The 21,722-nt window shown below is 56.8% G+C and overlaps 7 protein-coding genes across 7 annotated transcripts; 2 read left to right on the top strand and 5 right to left on the bottom strand.

Annotated features, from left to right (window-relative positions):
• Positions 1-376: 376 nt before the first annotated feature.
• On the top strand, positions 377-4,706 carry F5144DRAFT_134036 (uncharacterized protein). Its single transcript, XM_066782323.1, has 3 exons — positions 377-3,945; positions 4,018-4,427; positions 4,494-4,706. The coding sequence occupies exons 1-3, from the start codon at positions 496-498 to the stop codon at positions 4,609-4,611; spliced, it is 3,978 nt and encodes a 1,325-aa protein (XP_066647009.1). The 5' UTR covers positions 377-495; the 3' UTR covers positions 4,612-4,706.
• Positions 4,707-4,800: 94 nt separating this feature from the next.
• F5144DRAFT_627472 (uncharacterized protein) lies at positions 4,801-6,550 on the bottom strand (the record flags this gene model as incomplete). Its single annotated transcript, XM_066792295.1, has 1 exon — positions 4,801-6,550. Exon 1 carries the CDS (start codon positions 6,472-6,474, stop codon positions 4,801-4,803), a length of 1,674 nt encoding a protein of 557 aa, XP_066647008.1. The 5' UTR covers positions 6,475-6,550.
• A 3-nt stretch (positions 6,551-6,553) lies between these two features.
• On the bottom strand, positions 6,554-8,053 carry F5144DRAFT_627471 (Sucrase/ferredoxin-like-domain-containing protein). Its single transcript, XM_066792294.1, has 2 exons — positions 7,571-8,053; positions 6,554-7,491 (listed from the first exon to the last, which is right to left on the bottom strand). Exons 1-2 carry the CDS (start codon positions 7,916-7,918, stop codon positions 6,766-6,768), a joined length of 1,074 nt encoding a protein of 357 aa, XP_066647007.1. The 5' UTR covers positions 7,919-8,053; the 3' UTR covers positions 6,554-6,765.
• Positions 8,054-8,111: 58 nt separating this feature from the next.
• Positions 8,112-9,767, top strand: F5144DRAFT_627470 (S-adenosyl-L-methionine-dependent methyltransferase). Its single transcript, XM_066792293.1, has 3 exons — positions 8,112-8,272; positions 8,363-8,653; positions 8,721-9,767. The coding sequence occupies exons 2-3, from the start codon at positions 8,373-8,375 to the stop codon at positions 9,541-9,543; spliced, it is 1,104 nt and encodes a 367-aa protein (XP_066647006.1). The 5' UTR covers positions 8,112-8,272; positions 8,363-8,372; the 3' UTR covers positions 9,544-9,767.
• A 1,576-nt stretch (positions 9,768-11,343) lies between these two features.
• On the bottom strand, positions 11,344-12,687 carry F5144DRAFT_545498 (uncharacterized protein; the record flags this gene model as incomplete). Its single annotated transcript, XM_066787370.1, has 3 exons — positions 11,344-11,544; positions 11,861-12,002; positions 12,419-12,687. The coding sequence occupies 3 exons, from the start codon at positions 12,685-12,687 to the stop codon at positions 11,344-11,346; spliced, it is 612 nt and encodes a 203-aa protein (XP_066647005.1).
• An 872-nt stretch (positions 12,688-13,559) lies between these two features.
• Positions 13,560-15,442, bottom strand: F5144DRAFT_133939 (uncharacterized protein). Its single transcript, XM_066782322.1, has 3 exons — positions 14,321-15,442; positions 13,982-14,239; positions 13,560-13,923 (listed from the first exon to the last, which is right to left on the bottom strand). Exons 1-3 carry the CDS (start codon positions 15,129-15,131, stop codon positions 13,838-13,840), a joined length of 1,155 nt encoding a protein of 384 aa, XP_066647004.1. The 5' UTR covers positions 15,132-15,442; the 3' UTR covers positions 13,560-13,837.
• A 5,180-nt stretch (positions 15,443-20,622) lies between these two features.
• Positions 20,623-21,654, bottom strand: F5144DRAFT_481765 (mitochondrial 37S ribosomal protein uS9m; the record flags this gene model as incomplete). Its single annotated transcript, XM_066785305.1, has 2 exons — positions 20,623-20,714; positions 20,781-21,654. The coding sequence occupies 2 exons, from the start codon at positions 21,652-21,654 to the stop codon at positions 20,623-20,625; spliced, it is 966 nt and encodes a 321-aa protein (XP_066647003.1).
• Between the last annotated feature and the right edge of the window lie 68 nt (positions 21,655-21,722).

Below are 21,722 nucleotides of genomic sequence, written 5' to 3'. Positions count from 1 at the left end.
CTTTAACCGATAAGAAGCCGCCAAGGCTCTCACAGCAGCTTCCTCGTTAATGCGTGGCATCTGAACAAAGACCCCTGTCGTTCCACCTGCGATCTTGTGAAGGCCGCGCAGTAGTCGTCGTAACGTTAGGCGTAGAATAGTTGGTTGTCACAGAAGGTTTGACGGCTAAGCTGTTCTTCAACCTTGGAAGTACCACTCAACCTTTTTGTGCTTGTAACATCTTCCATGCATTTCCCAGCCATGGCATGAAGCTGTAACTCCCCGATAGCTAATCTAGGATCGAAACTTATTTTCAGTCTTTTTTTATTTTATTTCTGTACCTCTCCGCACGGCATCCACAGCCACCACCCCCCGGCGACTTTTTGTGATGTGCACGACGTGATCCGAGACACCGCGAGACTGGCCAGAACGGGCGCAGAGTAAAGAGCGCATCGTGTCCGAAGAGGAGGATCGCGTTTGTTGCTGCATTCTCCCGAGGCCCTTGGCCGATGCGGAATGCCTCCCTCAACATCATATCCCCCCACGAAGCCGCCAGACTCGCCCGTCGACGACTCCGATTCCGATCTCGAACTCGACCTCGAAGAGCTTGATCCCCAACCCGTTTCTGGAAACGCGGAACCAGGGAGGAGGAGCCTACTGGGACAGGCGCGCGAGACGGCCGAACAACGAACACCCAGGATCGCTCTGCGCACGCTTCGAATGGGCGGGTTACGACGTGGCGCCAAACGCAATGGGTACGGCGAGCTAGGGCGCAGTCAGGATGGGGGCGACGAGGATGCCCAAGGGTTGTTAAGAGATGGAGATGGAGGCGATCGGCGGTATTCAGACGCCAGTGCAGCCGGGGGGGACGATGCGCCACTGCTCAGCGAACATGGCCAGGGGCAGAATTCCGGCAAACGGCGAGCGTCGTTCACCCGCGACGGATGGCGCCGGTTTGGCCTAAGGCTCCCTAGCTTCATGTCAGGCGCGGCTGCACCTCCTGATAACCCCGGCGAGGAGCTCGACAAGGAGGAGGACGACCCGTCGTCATCGAGGTTGGTGGCTGTCGGTTCATTCCAGTCAACCCGTTTCCCGCCAAACATTATCTCCAACGCCAAGTACACCGCCTGGAGCTTTCTACCCGTCACGCTCTACAACGAATTCTCCTTCTTTTTCAACATGTACTTCCTCCTGGTAGCCGTCTCCCAGGCCATCCCTGCGCTCCGGATCGGCTACCTCTCGACATACATCGCACCGCTAGCATTCGTGCTTGTCATCACGCTCGGCAAGGAAGCTTACGACGACATCGAGAGACGGAGGAGAGATAACGAGGCAAATTCCGAAGAATACACGGTTCTGCAATTCGACGAGCCCGGGAAGGCGGGGGCTGCGAGGGCTGCGAGGAAGAGGAAGTCCACGCACGTACAGAAAGGGTCCAAGCGTTATAATGTCTCGGAGAGGGATAGACTCTCGGACATACAGGAGGAGGAGGAACAGACAGAGGGAGATGGGGCTAGGAGACCGCCGTCATGCGTTGTCTCGGAAGTGAGCAAGAAATCACGGGATCTCAAGGTCGGCGACGTTCTCAAGCTTAGCAAGGGGCACCGTGTGCCCTCAGACGTCATTATCCTGAAGTGCCTATCGAACGATCCAGCCGCGCAAAAAAACGAGGACGAAAACGAGGAAACGGCCCCTCAGGAGGAGTCATTGCTACTGGACCATGCGTCCGAGGCTGGGGAGGGCAGCTCAGGGGCCGGGCTTGATGTGGAGGAAGACTCCGGGGCTGCGGAAGGCGGCTCGAATGGGGAAACATTTATCAGGACAGATCAACTCGACGGCGAAACTGACTGGAAGCTACGGTTGGCATCTCCGTTATCACAAAACCTACCCACCGAGGAGTTGGTCCGTCTTCGAGTCACCGGGGGAAAACCCGACAAAAAAGTCAACGAATTTATTGGCTCTCTGGAACTCCTGCCTTCACGGCACGACGCCATGAGTACCACCGCCTTCTCACAGGATGAGGCTGGCGGCTTCAAGGCGGCGCCTCTCTCCATCGACAATACTGCCTGGGCAAATACTGTCATTGCTTCGCATGCCACGACCCTGGCGGTAATAGCATATACCGGGCCGCAGACTCGTTCTGCCCTCTCCACCGCCCCCTCTCGGTCCAAGACTGGCCTCCTAGAGTATGAGATCAACTCACTCACCAAAATTCTCTGCTTCCTCACGCTCGCGCTTTCCATCATCTTGGTTGCGCTGGAAGGGTTCAGCAACACGAAAGGGAATATCTGGTACGTCAAAATCATGAGATTCCTGGTTCTGTTCTCGACCATTGTGCCCATCAGCTTGCGAGTGAACCTCGACATGGGAAAGAGCGTCTACTCCTGGTTTATCCAGCGGGATCCGGGCATCCCTGGCGCCGTCGTGAGGACCAGCACCATCCCAGAAGACTTGGGGCGGATTGAGTACCTGCTCAGTGACAAGACGGGTACCTTAACCCAGAATGAGATGGAAATGAAAAAGATCCACGTCGGCACTGTGTCATACGCCAACGACGCCATGGACGAGGTCTCGGCCTACGTGCAGCAAGGCCTTCACCTCCCTCCTTCGAGCGGTAACACGGCGCTCGTGACCCCGTCGACATCCCTCTCATCGGCCGCAAATGTCGGCGCGACGAGGACACGGCGAGAGATCGGGTCTCGCGTCCGCGATGTCGTGCTTGCCCTCGCGCTCTGCCACAATGTGACGCCAACCACCGAGGAGGACGAGGAAGGCCGGCTAGTAAAATCATACCAAGCCAGCTCGCCCGACGAAATTGCCATTGTCCGCTGGACCGAATCTATCGGCCTGCGTCTTGCGGCCCGTGACCGCAAGAGCATGGTTCTCGAGTCTACCGAGACGGGTCGGCCTGTGGTCAAGGCCCGCATTCTGGACATTTTCCCTTTCACCTCAGAGGGCAAGCGCATGGGTGTCATTGTGCAGTTCTACGAAAAGCTGCAGTCCGGCGTCCCAAAATTGGGTTCGAGTGAGATTTGGTTCTACCAAAAAGGTGCCGACACCGTCATGGGCTCCATCGTCGCGGCGAATGACTGGCTCGATGAGGAGACGGCAAACATGGCACGCGAAGGTCTCCGGACGCTTGTTGTCGGGAGAAAGCGGCTGTCGACCGCCGAGTACCAGGAGTTCACAACCAAGTATCAGGAAGCGTCCTTGGCCATTACCAGCCGCGAGGCCGGGATGCAGGCTGTCGTGTCCCGGTATCTCGAGCACGACCTGGAGCTGCTCGGCGTGACCGGCGTTGAGGACAAGCTGCAAAAGGATGTCAAGCCGTCACTCGAACTTCTGCGCAACGCCGGCATCAAGATTTGGATGTTGACAGGCGACAAGGTAGAGACGGCACGCTGCGTGGCCGTCAGCTCCAAGCTAGTCGCCCGAGGTCAATACATTCACACGGTGGCTAAGCTCCGCCGGAAAGACGCCGCTCAAGAGAACCTCGACCTCCTCCGCAGCAAGACCGACTCCTGTCTCCTCATCGACGGCGAAAGTCTCAGCATGTACCTCACGCACTACCGCACCGAGTTCATCTCGGTCGCGGTCCTCCTCCCAACCGTCGTCGCCTGCCGGTGCTCGCCGACGCAAAAGGCCGAAGTGGCCAAGCTCATCAAGGAGTACACCAAAAAGCGCGTGTGCTGCATCGGTGACGGCGGCAACGACGTCTCCATGATCCAGGCGGCCGACGTCGGCGTGGGCATCGTTGGCAAGGAAGGTCGCCAGGCCAGTTTGGCGGCCGACTTTTCGATCGAGCACTTCTTCCACCTGACCAAGCTGCTGGTCTGGCACGGCCGCAACAGCTACAAGCGCAGCGCGAAACTGGCGCAGTTCGTCATCCACCGTGGCTTGATCATCGCCGTCTGCCAGACCATGTACAGCATCGCGCTCAATTTCGAGCCCGAGGGTCTCTACAAGGTACGCCACCCCCCTTTCACTCTTCCTCTCCCGCTCACAACTCACAAACACCTACTAACCCACCCCACCCAGGACTGGCTCATGGTCGGCTATGCAACCGTATACACAGCCATGCCGGTGCTCTCACTAGTACTCGACAAGGACGTGGACGAGGAGCTCGCCAACCTGTACCCGGAGCTGTACAAGGAGCTCACATCAGGCCGCTCGCTGTCCTACCGCACCTTCTTCGTCTGGGTCTTTGTGTCGGTCTACCAGGGCTGTCTTATCCAGGGCCTCTCGCAGGTCCTGACCGAGGTCGATGGCCCGCGCATGGTGGCCGTCAGCTATACCGTGCTGGTGCTGAACGAGCTGCTGATGGTGGCGATTGAGATCACGACGTGGCATTGGGTGATGGTGGTGTCGATTGTGGGGACGTTTGTTATGTTTGTGGGGTCGATTCCGTTTTTGGGCGGGTATTTCGATTTGGGCTTTTTGTTGACTCTGTGAGTGACCCCTTTTTATTCTACTTGTCTGTCAGTAGGGGATGGGCCTTGCTAACTTTGTGGTAGGGGTTTTTACTGGCGGGTTGCTGCTATCGGGGCCATGTCCTTGATCCCAACATATGCGGCCAAGATTATACAGCGGACCATGAAACCGCCTTCGTACCGCAAGGTCCAGGGGATTTGAGGGTTGGGCAGGACGAGCATTGGAGTGGCGTTGGCGGCCGTAGAATTAGCATGGGAATGAATATCAGCCTTGATCACACATTTGTCCGTGGCCGTGATGAGCGGCACTTGACCCATATTCACAACGGGCGCGCCTCTACTTCTATATGATTCTTCGCTTTCTATAGCCAAACAACTCGCCCTGTATCTATTACATCTTTAATACGAGCCAATCCTCTTCAAGGCTGGGGTTCTGCTTCTTCAAGTCGCCAATGACTCCCTTCACCGGCCCTTGCATCTCCTTCCCGGCGCCCCATACCTTGGCACCCGCGAGGTGTTTGACGAACCCCTCCGGCCCAGAGACCATGAGCAGGTTCTTTCCACCCCGAACAATGTTCCCATCTATATCCTTGCACTGGCACGATTTGGTGTCAGCGCCGGCGTGGGGATCGCTTTCGTCAGAGACGACTAGCTCCTTGGGCGAGTGATAGGAGCAGGCGTCCGAGTTGACCGTGGAAAGCGGCTGTGATACCGCATTACTCTTCTGGCTCGTGCCGCGTGATGGCCACAATCCCCAAGCTGTTTGGCCTTGGGTGGGGGCGAGAGTGGGTGCGGATGGTGATGGGATCGGCTGCGTCACCCTCGCGATGGTGCCAGCGTCGATGAAAGTCCCCTCCCCGTCCACGGTGCAGGAATATTTGAATCTCCCCTCGTACTTCCTCCGGAATTCCTCCAGCATCGCAACCACGGCCCCCTGTTGCTCCCCGCCATCACATCCAACGCAGTCCTCCCTGCGCCGGTTCGCCCACACAACCTCCATCTCCACCCCGGGGTTATCCAGCAGGGCCTTCGCAGCCTGCAGCGCAGGTGAGATGCCCGTCCCGCCAGCCAGGAACACCACTTTCTTTTTCTCCCCCATGTCTCCTCCCTCCGCGTCCCCATGGTCTTCAACCCCCACCCGCGCCCTCAAATCAAACCCCAGCTTCGGCCCCCTCAACTCCACCTCATCCCCGACCTTCATCCGCGCAAGATAGTTCGACACCTCCCCACGCTCCATCCTCCTCACATACAACCTCAACTTCCCCCCCTCCCCATCCACACTCTCACCCCCCTCCACGCCCCCCTCCCCAACCCCCTCCGGCAACGGCGTATAATCCCTCGCGACCATCAACTCCGGCTGCTTAACCTCCAACGCCCACAACCCCGCCCTCCACGCCTTTTCCACCTCCTCCACCGTCCTCCCCACCACCTCCTCCCCCCCACCACCACCGGCCTTCTTCCCCAACCACGCCACCGTCGCCGCCCCCTCCCCCCCCTTAGCACCCCCCTCAGCAACACCCGCCGCAGCAGCAGCACCCGCCGCAGAAGCGGTAGGCACCACAGTCAAGATAAAAGCCGTCGGGGAGACGTCCTCGCGGGCGGTGACGGTGAAGGGGGCGAAGGTCTCGGTGTTGAGGGGGCGGTGGGTGTTGGGGTTGGTGGGGGAGGTGAGGGTGAGGGTGGGGGTGAAGAGGGCGAGGGCGGCGAGGAGGAAGAGGAGTTCGTTGCGGTAGCGGAATTTGGATTTGCTTTTTTGGTTGGAGGAGGAGGGGGGTTGGGGGGGTGAGGGTTGAGGGGTGGTGGTGGTGGTGGTGGTTTTGGGTTGGGCTTGGGCTTGGGGTTTGGGTTGCGGTGGTGGGGGTTGGATTTTGGCGATTCTGATCGGGGGTGGTCTGCGGTGGTGGATGGGTGTGACGTGGAAGGTGCGGTGTTGGTGTTGAAGGCGCCGTTGGATGGTGAGAAAACTCGGGCATGGCGTGTGACATGATGAGGTCGTCCCAGGGCTGAGGAGCCGGGCCGATCCCGCCGGTGACCGGGCGTAGAGATGGAGAGTAGTTTGTCTCATACTGGTCGGGTGGTTGAATTGTGGGCTTGAGTGCCGGGTTACCTCATATCTTCCTCACAGCATAACGCAATTAGAGTAAGTGGAAAGCAGCTTGAATTAGTTAGTTGAATTGACGATGAGCCAAGAAAGCATGATATGCAACTAAGCAATATCCACCCCGTCAATGGCAAGCGCCAAGGCCCGTATCAAACACTCCGTTAGCCAATACTTAGCGTTCTACGAAGTACTCTTCTCCTCTATCTATGATCCAGTATTTTTAACATGCTCCATCTTATCGTTGGCATGCTCCATCTATAGCCTCAAGATCTGCCCGTCCTGCCTAATCCCCCCCCTAAACAGCTCCTCAATGACCCTCCCCTTCAAGATGGTCTCCCCCACAATCCCCTCCACATGCTGAGGCTCAACCCTCCCATACCATATCCCATGCCCCGCCAACGGATGCACCTCTCCATCCTCCGTCCGAAAACTCGGCGGCAAATACACAATCACATTCCCCGCAAACTTGTGCCCCCCAATATGGCTAATCAGCCCGACCCTCGCCGCCGTCCGCCTCCCCGAACTCTCCCCCTCCACCAACCCCCCTTCCCCCCACTCCCCTTCCACCTCCACCGCCCCCCTCAACACCTCCACCCCCTTCCCCGGCAACACCCTCTCAAACTCCCCCCTCAACAGCGGCCCATACACCCCACAGCGCAAATCCCTCCCCCCATGCCCACAGACCAGCACCACCACCTCGCGCACATCACGCACGCCCCACAGCGCCTCGCGGAAGCGCGGCTTGCGCAGCAGGCGGTCGCGGTGCACGGGCGACAGACCGTCGTGCATGGGGTGCAGCCGCTCCGGTTGTAGGTAGCCGCGCACCAGGGCCTCGACGTGCTCGAAGGATACGCGCGGCAGGAAGGGCACGTATTTGAATTGTGGGAGGAGGTAGGCGGAGGTGGTTTGGAGGTCGGGCTGGCGGTGGGGCGGGGGGGTGGAGGGGAAGGAGGAGGCGAGGGTTGAGATGTTGTGGAAGGGCTGTAGGGGGGGTGGCAGGTTAGTTATGGGTGGATTGGGTGCAGGGTGAAGGGGATGGAAGGGCGGGTGAGCGGCTTACATCGCTGAATTTCCCCTTGGGTCCGATCAGCTCGCGCAGGTCGGCCACCAGGTTATCGCCGGCGTTATCCTCCTCGATGCGCGATGGCCAGTCCTCCTTGCCGGTGCAAACCAGGACATGCTGCGCATAGTTGGATATCAGGCCATTGAGTGACGCTTCGCGGTCGATCTTGAACTCCTCCGGGAGCTCCGGTGACGGGGCGCATGGACAGGTCGGGGCCGGGCAGGTCGGCGTTGTCGGAAATGGCGGGGGGGTCTTGGTTGCCAGCGGCCGCAGGGTTGGTGTGGTCCTGAATGCCGATCTGATGCAGGGAGACTTTGCTCTCGAGATTATTCGATGTATTGTCATGGTGGGCGAGAATGAGCGGGGGGTTTTCTTTGGCAGGACCGAAGTGATCGTTGGGGAGCCATGTTGTAGGTTGTTCAAGAATCCCGATTTCCCAGAAAGCTGAGCCGGGATGTCGGCGATCGGCGGTTGATGGTGGGTTTAAATCCGAGGGATGATATGCAGCAATCAAATATTGATCCTAAACCCACTAAGTCAATATCTCATGCTTTTCTCAACCAGCATCGACGAAGTGACGACATGCGAACTTGTGGGATAATGAACTTGACGGATCTTGAAAATAATGTTATAATTCATAATTAATCAAATCAAGATATTTTCTTTTCAACCATCACAGGAGTAAAGGCACAACTTCTAGTTCGTCCTTCTCTGTCTACATCCCACCTCTTAACCCGCCCCCTCCCCCATCACTACCTAGGAGCTACAAGTTCACTAATCTCATACTAGATCCTACAAAATGCCCCGGCTTCCACCATCACTCTTTTGGAAAGCCAGGCGTGAGATATCGCCCCTGGCCGCCTCACTACTCCCAGCCTGTCGAGACCTGCAGTCTACCGCCAACGAGCTGCGATGGATCAAAGAACACGTCCAAGACACCAAGTCACCCATTCCGGCCAAAATTCGTGTCTGGAGGTTAGTCGAAAAGCGAGCGAAGGGAATTCCGCTGCAGTATGTTCTCGGAACACAACCGTTCGGCGATCTTGAGATCAAGTGCCGACCAGGCGTGCTCATCCCGAGGTACGTTTTCTTAAGAAGTCAACCCGTTTTCCCTTCCACCATCTACCATGCTAACCAACCTAAACAGACCCGAGACAGAAACCTACACCCTCCACCTGGCCACCCTCCTCACCCAATCCCACCCACCACCCCCTTCCCTCTCCATCCTCGACCTCTGCACCGGAACAGGCTGCATCCCCCTCCTCCTCCTACACTCCCTCCAAACCACCCTCCCCCAGACCACCCCCATAACCATCCACGGCGTCGACATCTCCCCCACCGCCATCGCCCTCGCGCGCAAAAACCACACCCACAACCCCCCTCCCTCCCCTTCCCCCCACCACACCCTAACCTTCACCCAACACGACATCTTCTCCCCCACCCTCCTCTCCACCCTCTACCCCCCCAACCAAAACCAAAAACTCCCCCAAATCGACCTCCTCACCTCCAACCCCCCCTACATCTCCCCCCACGACTTCACCCACCACACCGCCCGCGCCGTGCGCAACCACGAACCGCGCCTCGCCCTGGTCCCGTCGCCCACACAGCTGGCCGATGGTAGCAATAGTCGGTATGCGTGTCGGCCCGAGGATGTGTTTTACGCGCACCTGTTGGAGATCGCCAAGGCGGTGCGTCCGAGGAGGGTGTTGATGGAGGTGGGGGGGTGGGAGCAGGCGGTGAGGGTGGTGGGGATGGTCTTTTTGGGGGGTGAGGGTGGGAAGGATAGGGGTGGTGGTGGTGGTGTTGGGGGGTATGAGGTGGAGGTTTGGCGGGATGAGCCTGCTGCTGCTGCTGCTTCCTCTGGTGCTACTGGGGATGGGGTGGAGAGGGTCGAGGTTGCGGGAAGGGAGGTGGTTGTGAGGGGGGTTGGGAGGGGGAGGGCGGTTTATTTGCGGTTGAGGGAGGACTGATTTTGTCTCTCAAATAGCGTGTGTGTATGATGGGGCGTGTAATTCTAGATCTTTAGAGGGGGGTCAAGCGGCGTCTTATGTTTACGTTCGCCGTCGTCAGCTTGAAGCGTTCCCTGTTTCAAAGATGGTCACTATGGATCCTCCTCTGAGGTATTGTATTCGACGCCCGTACCTCCATACACCGTAATATATTTCCTCGCTGCCGGCTTGGATTGATATCGCCGTAAATTCTAAATCAAGGACCAGTTTCCTCTACAATTTGATATTTTAGCTCAGCCTTGGGAAGGCCCTCGTTGGTCTTGTTGCTCGTGTCTATCAGGTCATTCCATTCCTCCTACAAGTACAGATACTTACACCTGTTGTTAAAACGTTCATTCTACTATTCCATATTTCCACACCTCCACGTTTTTACGCTCTCATTATCAAGCTGCATTAGCGTTGGCCAATTCATGGATATCAATTATATATATGTCGCCTTTTCAGGGTATCATTGACGTCTTGCGAGCTCTTGGATTCTTTAACATAGGATTGATTCATTCATTAAACTTTGATATCAAAACAATATATGCTAGTTTAGACCCTTATCATACGTCCCTTGGCTACAAACGGGTAATGGTGAAGAATGTAGAAAGAGTTAGGGGGGCTCCAAGATAAAGCTGAAGGGTCCCGAAGACGGAAGGTCACAATAAGGGCCCGAGGAAAGAACATAAGTAAATTGTCAGGAAGATAATGAAGTGAAAGCTAATCAAATATCCAAATAATGAGCATATGAAGAGGTACACATCAATATTAAGGGTTGAGTCCGACATGTATGGCAGACTACTAAACTCTTAGTTTTCAATGGCATCCACGAGACGCAACTAACACTCCGAGATACGCAAGGCTCATTGATAATGTCACGTTTGTTCCCTTGCACACTTTGAGTGGATGAATCATACTCGAATAGACTTATGTCTCGTGGACAAGATTCGGCAAAGGTCGGAATGGAGCGACTCGGCCATCTACTGTGCATAACTACTATCAATCAATCTCCCACCTCTCGGGGCCCTGCTCTCAGCCTTCCTCTCGGAAGTAGGTGTTTCCGTTCACCCATGCCCTCATTACGACTCGGCTCATCCGGGCGAGGCTGCGGTGCGGGTTTGTGCAGCGCGCTCGGCGAGCCCGTGCAGCAAGGCTTGAAGCCACCTCTTACTAGCGGCGTACGCCTACGTACAGGGCGCGATGCGAGGCGCCGGATCTAGCAGATGCGGAAGCAGGGCGGGCCGTCCAAGATCCGACCGCCTGCTGCAGCACCCTGTACCTATGTATGTAGGTATAAATCGTGCGTGCAGATGCACGGCAGCCAGCCTCGGAAAATGGAAGCGAGGCTTTACTTTACGTACCTAGCATCTAACGTTGATACCCTCCCGCCCTGCTGTCTCACGTTGCTCTAAGCTCCCTGCAGACTGAAACGCCCCAATTCAATCTGTGGATATTACCGTTTTTTTTGTTCATTTGTCGGGAATCCGGGGTAGTGAACTGGTGTTCATGTCTCTGTACATCTTGTTTGTACCGGTACATCCCAAAAAGCAAAACGCAATCGGCGAATCCAGTCGATAGAAGTCCGGGCCCAGCCCCAGCTGGACAGGGTGTTCGTGGAAGTGAGGCTCTTGGATCGACAGTGCAGCCGCAGTCGCTTCCAAGGTTTTGTGGTGGGCGGCTGGCGTGATGTGGCAGGGGGTGGAAGGACCCCTGTTTCTTCAAACTCTCGAATCGGGTGGGGCGCATGATCCATGGGCCTGGGTCTGGGTTCTGCCGAGATCAGTGGCAGATCTGATCGTGTTGGGGGCACGCGGTGGTCATCTTGGCGCGCCTCTTAGCGAATCTCTCAATCTTCACTTCGCTCAAAGGCGGCTTCGAGGCGGCCGACCGCAACATCGAGGTCGAGATTGCGGATGGGAAAAAGGGATGCTCGGGATCTTCGGTCGAGAGGAGAATTGTGGCCGTTTGACCGGAGTTGGCCTATTTCGGAAACCCACAACCGTTATTATTATTTTCCTCGATCGGCAACACCGAAAACCACACCTTTCCCCGGTAGTTGTCTCGGCCCTTCAACCGCAACGAGCAAGGTGAGGCGTCAGTCCCGGCATCCCACCAAACACGGAAATAGGTAAGGCGGCATCACACGGCAAACCCCACGGCCGAAAAATAATGGCCGATTTTGTGTGTGTGCGTGTGTACTGTGTATGTGTTGCCGTTGAGGGAGCAGCGATGTCTCGTCGCGGTAGGGCACAATCAATATCCGTGGATGTTTCAGCGCCCTGGTTGGTTCGCATACCCACGGGATAGTGGGCGGGCTCGTGGATTGCGGATTGTGCTGCGAGGTCTCAAACTCGAACGTTTGACACGATCGAGTCAAAAGTTGTGTCTTGCAGCACACATGCCCCCCGTCACACTCGAGTCCCGCACTCTGGTGTTGCCTGCATGCAGGGTCCAAACCGGGAAGGTACCACATCAAAAAACGCGGCCCAATTGCGTGCGAGACATTTGGATCTTGATCCGATGCGGGGGAGGAGTGGACGTAGTGTAACGGCGAGAAAGTACAGATTAGCGGGGATGACGCAGATGTCTCAGAGATGGGATTTGCGGCCACCTGGCCAAGAGAGCCAGCTAGACGAGCCAAATTAGTTTAAGCCTCGGCCGGCCAACGGAAATGTCGCGAGGTCGCCGACATGCGGTGAGTTGCAAGAACAAGGAAAAAACAGAGGAAAAGGGCGGGAAATGGCAAATTGAACATGCTATTGGCTGCGAAGGCCACTGTAGCGCGGTCCCAGCAGACTGGGTGCTGCTGTTAGCGCGGTCCTTTGCCGGCGATCTGCGCCCTTGATTGGCTTACCGGTCGCTGGCACCGCCGATTTGCCCAGGCCAAACCGAAAAATACTCGTGCCTTCTCCAGCATCTCTCATCGGCCGACCACGATTCCGAAGTCGCATGGGAGATGGATGTCGCAACATGCTGCATGCTCAGCTGGGCTAACGCCAAGTCCCCCCCCCGAGAATCGTGCGTGTTCTCAGCTGCCGGTGTCCAATCGTTGCCACCGCCTTTCGACGGCAACTGCTGTGTTGGCCATGATGGATCCTCAATTGGCATATTGGCGTTTGGCATTGTTTTGATTACCCCATTGACCGAAATGTCATTTTCCCGACTCTTCCGTCCGGAGCGGACGGGTGCAAAAGAACCGGGTGTCATTCAGCTGGGATGAATAGATGTCGGTGAATGTGTGGTTCTGATGTCCCCGTGTTCTGAACGGCTACTGCCGCAATCTGCATTGCATTGCATCCGTCCCCTTCCACACAAACCCTCGATGCTGTGTCACCAAATCGCCTCCCCTTTTTATTGCGCATACCGCACGGCACGAGTTGAATATCGATGTACTTTTGCATATTTGAATAAGCAACGCTTTACCCCCTACAGCTACAGTCTATGCATAAAGAGGGAATACATACAGTGCATCCGCGAAGCGAAACAGTCAGACCAGCCGACCTCTTTCCTCCTTTTGCTTTTCCGACCCCAGACCATGCCGTGTAGCCACCCTATCTCCAATCTTGTGACTCCGTGCCATCCTTTCGTGTACAACATGGTCCAGTCATGCTCGTATCTCTCTCTCTGTCCACAGCAGCCCCGCCGAGTTCCGTGTGATGGTTGCCAATCGGACTTGTGCGTGTGTGTGGTATCCTCCGATTTTCCCTCCTCCCCGTGAATCATCATCGTCAGACTCCATCCGCCCACACATTCCTTGCTCTCCAGTTCCGAGCAATAACAAAAGCAGGTACACCGAAACGCCGGAACCAGCAGAAAAGCCGGATCACCAGCCGCCCTTCCCCCCGCCCCCCCGCGCGCCAAAAAAGAAACCGCCACCCCTTTCATTGGAGACGCCGTAGAGCAAGCCTTCTATTCCCCCCTTGTCATACGCTCCAGCCCAAAGTAGGAAAGTCTCGCCCGCAAGAACGGGTGCGTGAGCGGGAGGAATGCCCCTCGTGACCGCCCCCCCCTCTCTCCCCCCGCGTGTGATGTTCTACACCAAACACCTCGGCCAACTCCAAATCCAAGGGCCTCGTGGAAGCACGGAGGCGGTAGTCCGACGACGCCTTATACCGGAGCACATGATATGCTATGTTGACCAGTTGTGGAAATCAGAATGTAAACGAGCAAAACAAGCCGAAAAAAGGTGGTACACGGATCTCAGGTCAAGTTGGGACGCGGTGCAAGCCAAGGAGGACTGGCGATTACAATCCCATTGTGTACCCAGTGCGTGTTAGCGGTGGCGTTCATTAGAGCTCCCCTCGCCGCCACTTCCGGATGTGTTGGCTTTTTCATAGAGATCTAGGCACTCCTCCAAGACTGCGGCCATATTGTTAGTAATGTGCATGAGAGAGGCATGGGTGAGGTAAGAACCTACTCTCGACGATACGCTCTTCCCAAACTCCGTATTGGTAGTCGACGAGGCCGTGTCGCTCGATGCTGTCACAATGCTTCACGAGATCCTTGCCCATCTTCCGGAGGCCTTCCGGAGTGACAAGGCATTGTGGTTTCTGCACTTGCTGCCCCGACTCCATCATCTCCTTCTGGCGCTGAAACATAGCCAGCCAGGCATGGTTGAAATCGTCCCACAGTTTGACCCTCTCGTTTTGCAGATCCTGGTTGTCAGAAGTGAGGCCTAGAACGGAGTGAATTCGTCAGTCTGTGCTCCAACTATTCTGTTCGGGGGGGGAAGGGCGGCAGCGTCTTGCCAACATACCTAATTCCACCACATGCCCCAAGAGCCAGTCGGAGATCTGCAGGAGGGCATCACTGGCTGGTGCGAGCACGCCGTTTTGGATATCCCCGAAAATTCCCTTCAGCGCCGCTTGGTAATCGATGTACGAGGCGTCGGCTGCCGTGCCGGGAGGGTACTCTGCGGGCATTCTCACGTCGGCAGCAGGAGTCGTTTGCGCAGCCATCCCTCCAATCGTAGCTATGCCACCAGTGGAATAGCCATGCATGCCCGGCTGCTGATATACCTGGGGCGTGCTCGAAGACCCCGTCTGCGCCTGCAGGCTGGACGTGGTCGCTGCGTTGGTTGGCTCGTTTTGGAAGTAGGCACCCGTGACATCCGTCGCCATCATCGGCAGTCCTGCAGCCTGCCGCGATGAAAACTGCTGGCCCGCATCGTACACCGCAGCGGCCTGTGGCCCTCCCGTTTGTTGCACGTTATACATCATTCCCGGGGTGTACGTGCTGCCAAAACTTTGGCTCGGCCGCGAATCCGCTTGCCCGTAGTCGGTTGTGGACTGGTGGTAGCTCATCCCACCCTGAGGTATCGCCGCTGTCGGGAAGCCTGTCGTCGATGTATCTGGATAATAACCACCGTAGCCGGTCGAGCTGCCTATCCCTCGCGATGACCCTGACGGCGATGTGCTGAGGGGCGGCGGTCGAAACCTCTCCCCCTGAGCGCCCGGGAAGGGTCGCCGTGGCTGCGGCTGCTCTTGGAGCGATGGGTTGTGCCGCGAACTGGAAGCGGAGTAGATGGGCGGTTCATTCTGCCTCCGCTGGCCCCTGTTGTCGTCCATTCCCCCCAAGTCCTAGAACTAGTACCCGGCAACCGAAAACGCCCAGTCCACCTAGTATCCCGCTACGAGTGGAGCAGGGCCGCGATGCAGAAACCGGATTTCTCGGCGATCTGATCACGAAATGGACGGCCCCTGAAACTTCCTGATGTCGATAAATTCGCAAACAAAAACTCGATGCGTTGCGTGGTTGTCGATTTTGGTGCGAAAGCTGAGCGGGGGTCCGCTCCAAAACGGTCAAGGCGAAAAGGCAGCGGGCGTTGCGGGGAGGCGAAACCGTCGGCGCAGGTCTCCTAGTACGTACGACCCGATTTCTCTCTCGTGCCAAGTGTAGGCGGGTTTCTGTAGAAGACAGACCGCCGCGTGGGAGGGTTGCTGTTGGCCTTGAACGTCGTCGTCTTGGTTTCCGTGCGTGCTTTTTCTCAAAGTCGATGACTGGCGCAGAACTGACGGATGGATGGGTACTGTCTAAGGCTCCAAACCCCGACGGAAAGATGCTTTCGCAAGGATACCGCTTGCTATGGAGATCTGGACTTGCGACTCAAAAGTGGGGATAACGAAACTTTGACCAAGGTCGAAGAGGACTTGACCGCGAGTCGCCGATTAGGGTTGTGTGCGGACTGGGATGGACGACTCGCTCAACCACACGAGCGGGGATCATATACCCAGACTTGAGGCGGCGGAGGGTCCAAGAGCTCGAACAGACCTTCCACTCGGACCAACTGGCACCTTCCGCTCTGACCAACTGGCCGGTGCGGCTGTCCGTAAAGCCCCGAGGAACGGAAGCTGTGCTGGAGGAAAGGTATGGTTCGGTTTGCACTTGGGCGCATACCAGCCCTCCGCCGATGCGTACAGGTCTATCCGGGGAGAGGGCAGTGAGCGCTGAGGCCTTTGTCCGTTTGGGGCTGGCGATAGAAGAGTTTTTGGAGAAACGGGATTGTCCAAGACAGGGGACCGCCGTCTTCCAGGAGCGGGCCGGGACCAGGTTGCTCACTTACACAAATATATCGCGAGCGGCGATCCCTCACCCTCACCCCAACGGATACTGACCTCGACGGCAGCTCTGTCCGCAACTGCCTCTGTCTCGTTTGGGCGGGCAGCAGTTTGGAAACCAGGAAGGTGTAGAGTTGGGAAGCAGTTGATGTTTCTCAGAGGGAGACAAGAGACGCACGTCTCGGCCAGGTATCCTGGACAACAAGGGCCGAAATGCTAGTGCAAGACAGCGCAGGTTGGCAAACGTGGGAAGGGAAGGATGCAGCTGGGGGAGATGGTGTACATGAAGACTACCAATGGGGAATCGCATCTCGATTAACTAGTAGTTCTCTGGGGTCGATCCGGAGGACACTCGCGCTGCTCCACACGGCCGACCATTTTAGTTGTCGCAGTTACGTACCTGAGGGACTGTGGCCGGTGCTTGGCTTCGACATGGGAGAGGTGTGTGTTGAGGGGTGTCTCGAGGTGGAATTCAAGGATTCAAGCCGCAAGCAGGGTCGAGATCTCCAGCGACACACCCCCCCACCAAGAGGGAGACGCCATGCGTGCCCACAGGACCGGATCGCTGACTGATGAGGGGGGCGGGTGGATCTGCAACCGGGAGGCTTGCCGAATTGACGTGTTTTTGCAGCGCGTGCAGAAGCCGGGTAGCGTTTGGTAATGTTGTAATCTCGACGCCCGGTATTATTTTAGAGACAGTATGCTTTTTCCCTTTACTGTGTCTGGGAGTCTGGGAAGGGGGTTAACAATGCCGTGAGGGAAGGCCCCCCGTCACAGACAAGCTTTTGGGGACCGCATCACTGATTGCCACCGATTGCGAGTGCCGAATTCGAAAGCAACATGATAAAACGAAGAGCCATGACCATGTGCGTTTCTGGAACGCCGGTGACGATTGCAGGAAGGGGAGGCGAAAGTGTTTGCGATACACACACCCCAAACGGCCAGGGTACCTCCTGTTGTCTATCCCAGACTTTGGCAGGACCGTGTTTAAGCCCTTTGGATCAATCAGATCGAAGCAAAACCCCAGCTGGGCCGGCGAATAACTACGGCGGTATCTACCGACTTATGACGCTGTGACTTCGCCGGGGGCGTTCTTGGCTAGGTAGCTAGGTACCTAGCTAGCTCGGTAGGTATGAAGTACTGTTCTCCGCAGTTGTTGAATGCAATCAGTGTCGGACATGAGTCGGTTGGTCGCAGGCCCGCATGATCGGGCTGGGCTCCGGTGCGCATGTCTCGTGGCTCGTGGCGCTCGTGGCAGGATGATGGACAAGGGTTTTTTTGGCTGCAGTGGAAAGAGAGAAATGGGTCCATTCTGTTCGTGGGCGTGCCGGCCATCGCCGAGACAGGGCATCCACAGGAAATGGGAAGGCACAGGCTTCGCTAGTGTGTTTCCGCATGGAAGAAACGAAGGTTAAATCCACAAACGAAGCAGGAGCGCAGGACTTCCATGGGATTTCTTTGCCTGACCAGCCGTGCGCATTGGTGGCAACGGCAACTTTGAGAATGGCAGGAGCTTAAAATTCTGGCGTTAGGGAACCCAGGTACTTCGTAGGTCGAATGGCCTGCTCTGCTCATTCCCGCCACCCAAGGTATCCCGGACTCCCATTGCCAGAATCCATCGGTCTCTTCCGCACCCCCTCAATATGCAGCACCTCCACCGAGACAAATGCCCCTTGCAGGTTCGGGTCACGTACCACATTTTCGCAAGGCTTTGCAGAGCTCACGGGCCGACCGGAGGGTTCTCGTCGCGTTGTGCCGCTGCTCGTATCTCAATGGTGTTTGAGACCGTCGTGGCGGTGATCCCGGCCCCCCCGGGCCATTTGCACCACCACCGCATTCAACACAGTAGGTGCAGGGCGCTGTGACGACAGCCGAGCACCCGGTGGTTTGCTGCGAACTTGATGAAGAAAGTGGGCGGCGGGTGAGGGAATTGGCAACATGTTCATGCCTTGGCTGCAGCGATTTTCAGGTCCGAATTGCTTTTTGTCGTTAGCTGCTTTCCTCCCAGTGCATGGCAGATGCCTGGCCAAACTGCTAATTTTGTTCTATGCAGGGCTTCGGTGCAGAAAGAAGTCACCTCCGTTGCTTGGTCGAACCCGCCGAGGTACTGGTACCGCCACGCTGTGGGCGAGAAGGAGGGTCGTTCGAACATCCTAGATCCTTGTCGTTGAGAGGTTGAGTTTGCCAGGATGAGGCGTCGAGGTGTGTCGTCGAAACAGATGCCCAGGACTCGATGCACCATGGCCGATCACGTCCGTGCGAGTGGGCTGCGTCGCAATGGGACCAGGATCAAGGCCCAGTTTCATGAGCCCCGGCGCTCGCGAATCAGAGACGACGTCAAGCCAGCTTCTGGAACCATTTGATGAGGGGCCGTTGACATGCATGAGAGGATGACATTAGCCGGAAGCAAGTACATGTACGTCTACTAGTTATCTTCCATGCCAGCAACCGCCTTCATGGGGCCCGCTGACTTGCGTTTTCTGGTGCGGATATGCCTCACACCAGACCCGAGGCTCGCCTCCGCCGTGGACCGAAGATAACGAATTGCGAGGGTCCTGTCTTGGGTTCAGAAGAAAATGCGCTCATCCGGGTGGGCGGCATCCAAATGCAATGTCCTCGGCAAAGTCTCGAGTTTACCATCTGCTTTGACTCGAATATTGCTTGGCGGAATGATCCAAGTGTTTCTTCCGGGTACACCTCGACCCGGGGGATGCCGTCCGTCCAGGCTGCGGCATGATGCCCAACTACTACACGCGCCCGGACCGATTGCCCGGATCTTGACGCCTCGAGTTTCTTTGCATCAAAACACCTTGACGGGATCGCCCACAGCTGCACCACTGCCGCCAGCGTTTTACTTACCACCCAGGATGAGGTTGAATCGACCGGGAGATGAACTAGGCTATGTATACTACGCTGTTGCGTAGATCTCAGCTCTGGGGCAGCGGCCATTGGTGGTGCTGCGTGGGGAGTAGTTGGTCGATCATCTGATGTGAGGCGGCGACAGGGCGGGCTGCTTGGCAACGTTCAAATTCGGCCCTCGTGTTGACCATGGCAAGTGCACGGAGTTGGTGTAGCATGCTCGTTCCTGAGACAGGCCGCATGTCCTAAGCGACATCGATAACCGAAGCGTATTGGGCTCCAGCCAAGGTCGGCTTCCCGGTACTAGCACGGCACCCGACCGACCAGAATGCCATAAAATTGGGACGTCGTGCGGGTAGGGCTGCTGGACGTGCCGTGTGCATGTGTGTGGCCCGGCCGGGGTCGGGTTGTCGCGGGTATGCATGCTTCGTGGTACTTATAGGGATGACCTTCATGCCTGGAGTGGCGATCGCGCGCCGCCAACTCCCCACCACAGGTGTTGCTATAGAAAACCTGTTGCCGCCCAGAACAATGTGCTTCCGCGGGTACTCCCGCCCGTGTGACGGCGCAGCACCCTAGCCGCAATCGTCCCTGCATCGGCTTTTTCTGGTAGACCCCGACCATCCGATGCCCTTGAACCATGCCTGGGGGGTAAATGTCAATGTGGATTGGAATAACCAGCTGGACCGCCTATAAGTAACGGGTTGTGCGTTGGGGTTGGGAGTGGTTGATGTATAAAACAAGCAGCTATCAAATGCTGCGAGGGAGCAAACCTAAGCTATTTTTATTGCCACCGGTGTTTTGCTGCCCCTATACTTGATTCCTCCTATCTCGCTCTTCTTATTTTTCTTCGAGAGGACCTTCTAAACCTTGTTAGTGAGGCGGGAGGTAAAGAAACCCGTTCGCCAGCACGCATGCGGCAAGGCTACGAATAATTGTTCAAGCTGGAGGGGATGATCGGCAGGTAGAGAGGACCTATATCCTTCCCACAAGGGATTGAGAGAGTACAGATCAACGCCAGACGCCCTTCAGGCCACGCTTAACCTGCGGTTTCTTGCAGCCCTCACGGCCCCCTTGCTCATCCACCAATGACGCTGATCTCTACTTAGCGCTCGCCATGAACACGCCTGTCTCATCTACAGCAGCAGTTTTATGGATTGGGCCGGCTGCCGAATCATAACCTGGTCCAAACCCTACCGTCCTATCCTCCAAGTCCCATAGTCTTCAGTCGCTCTGCCCACCACCATGCTTGATGGTTTTGGAAGAGTGTTCTTTAGGTTCTGGTTGCGGCCAGCAATTTGCAGGAGGTCCGTTACGGTGATTTGCCTCTCATGAGCTGTAGCGATGCATGCCTACGCCGCGGCGGCGTACAGCGCGAAGAATCAGATATCAGCGAAGGTATAGTCGATTTCCATGAAAGTCGTGGCGCATCATGGAGTAGCGTAGACAGATCACCTCGACTATATCCCTCGGCCGGTGACGCAGATCTGAGACGCTGCATGTCTTGTATTGTACAGTTATCCGTGATACAGTTGTTACAGAGAAAAAGCTTACAGAGGGATAAGCATAGACGTGACCACCAAGCCCATGGGGGTGGTCGGCCATGCAGTTCTGAAGCACACAACGGCCCGCCCAGCCGAAACTATCTCTTGACCCATGTAAATCCCTTTCTCGCCTTGACCCGGCCGTGCTTCTTCCTCTCCACTCTCCTCGGGTCGCGGGTGACGCAACCAGCTGAAAACAATGGGTTAGCGATGACCTCAACTTGCCGTTGGTGGTTAGAAGAATGTTGTTTCTCACCTCTCCGTAGCGCGGGCTTCAGCGCAGGCTCGTGAGCCAGCAGGGCCTTCGCAATGGCTAACGTGAGCGCTTCCGCCTGCCCTGTGGTGCCACCCCCTTCAACACGCGCCCATACGTTGTACTTGTCGATCCGATCTGTTGAGTGCAAAGCCCAGACGGCGCTCTCCCTATCGTGGATACGACCGAAATAATCTGGCAGCGTCTTGCCGTTGATTAGCACCTGGCCATCGCCCTCGACAACATACGCCCTGGCGATCGAGGACTTTCTCTTGCCGACTCCAAGGGCTCGTCCAAACTTGTCGATGGGTATCGGATTGGGCACGTTGAGGAAGGCCTGCACGTCCCGCTTGAAGTCTTGCAGCGCCCGCTTTACCGCCTCTGGCTTCAGCTCGGGGTGGATCTGGTGTAATTTCTTGACGATGGTGAGGCACTTGACGTAATCTGTTGCCTTTACTGGCTCGCCAAACGACTGCCTCAGGTCTGCCAAATTCTTCCAAGCAATACGTTCGGCATCGGCTACCGGGATCAGCGGAAGATTGCCGTATGCCCTGGACAGTTTCTCGAGGGCGAGGTAGCGGTCATTGAAGGCCGGAGTGCGCGAGAAATAGGAGGGCGATACGGGCACTGGTCGAGCATGGGAAGCAAGAAGGTGCCCCTTGGCCAACTTGTCCAGGTCGATTTCGCCGGCGGCGGCAATAGGGGCCGGAGGTCTCCCCCGCATCGAATCGGTCGACATGCACCGTTGGCCAACGATTGCTGAGCTTAATCGCAACGACTGGAATTGCTGCTCGAGTAACTGTTGTTGCCCGCCATTGAGGCCGGTAGAAAAGCCGCGGAGGGCTGAGGCGAGCCTTCGTCGTGAAAGGGATGTCATCGTTCCGTGCGGCCGTCCACCGTGGGCATTTGTCGGCGGTCGCGCCAGGAGAATCCCGTCGTTCGGCC

This window comes from Chaetomium tenue (genome assembly GCF_020726465.1).
Source record: "Chaetomium tenue strain MPI-SDFR-AT-0079 chromosome Unknown F5144scaffold_2, whole genome shotgun sequence".
Classification (NCBI taxonomy): domain Eukaryota; kingdom Fungi; phylum Ascomycota; class Sordariomycetes; order Sordariales; family Chaetomiaceae; genus Chaetomium; species Chaetomium tenue.
Note: the sequence above shows the minus strand (reverse complement) of the source record. Positions and strands in the feature narration are given on the sequence as shown.

Bases quoted from the DNA above. Each gene is read 5' to 3' on its own strand.
- F5144DRAFT_134036 (XM_066782323.1), top strand. From the start codon at position 496: ATGCCTCCCTCAACATCATATCCCCCCACGAAGCCGCCAGACTCGCCC. The intron at 3,946-4,017 runs GTACGCCACCCC...CACCCCACCCAG, and splicing joins AGCCCGAGGGTCTCTACAAG to GACTGGCTCATGGTCGGCTA. The intron at 4,428-4,493 runs GTGAGTGACCCC...ACTTTGTGGTAG, and splicing joins TTGGGCTTTTTGTTGACTCT to GGGTTTTTACTGGCGGGTTG.
- F5144DRAFT_627471 (XM_066792294.1), bottom strand. From the start codon at position 7,918: ATGACAATACATCGAATAATCTCGAGAGCAAAGTCTCCCTGCATCAGA. The intron at 7,492-7,570 runs GTAAGCCGCTCA...CCCCCCCTACAG, and splicing joins CCAAGGGGAAATTCAGCGAT to CCCTTCCACAACATCTCAAC.
- F5144DRAFT_627470 (XM_066792293.1), top strand. From the start codon at position 8,373: ATGCCCCGGCTTCCACCATCACTCTTTTGGAAAGCCAGGCGTGAGATA. The intron at 8,654-8,720 runs GTACGTTTTCTT...CAACCTAAACAG, and splicing joins CCAGGCGTGCTCATCCCGAG to ACCCGAGACAGAAACCTACA.
- F5144DRAFT_133939 (XM_066782322.1), bottom strand. From the start codon at position 15,131: ATGGACGACAACAGGGGCCAGCGGAGGCAGAATGAACCGCCCATCTAC. The intron at 14,240-14,320 runs GTATGTTGGCAA...ACTCCGTTCTAG, and splicing joins GGGGCATGTGGTGGAATTAG to GCCTCACTTCTGACAACCAG. The intron at 13,924-13,981 runs GTAGGTTCTTAC...ATATGGCCGCAG, and splicing joins GGAAGAGCGTATCGTCGAGA to TCTTGGAGGAGTGCCTAGAT.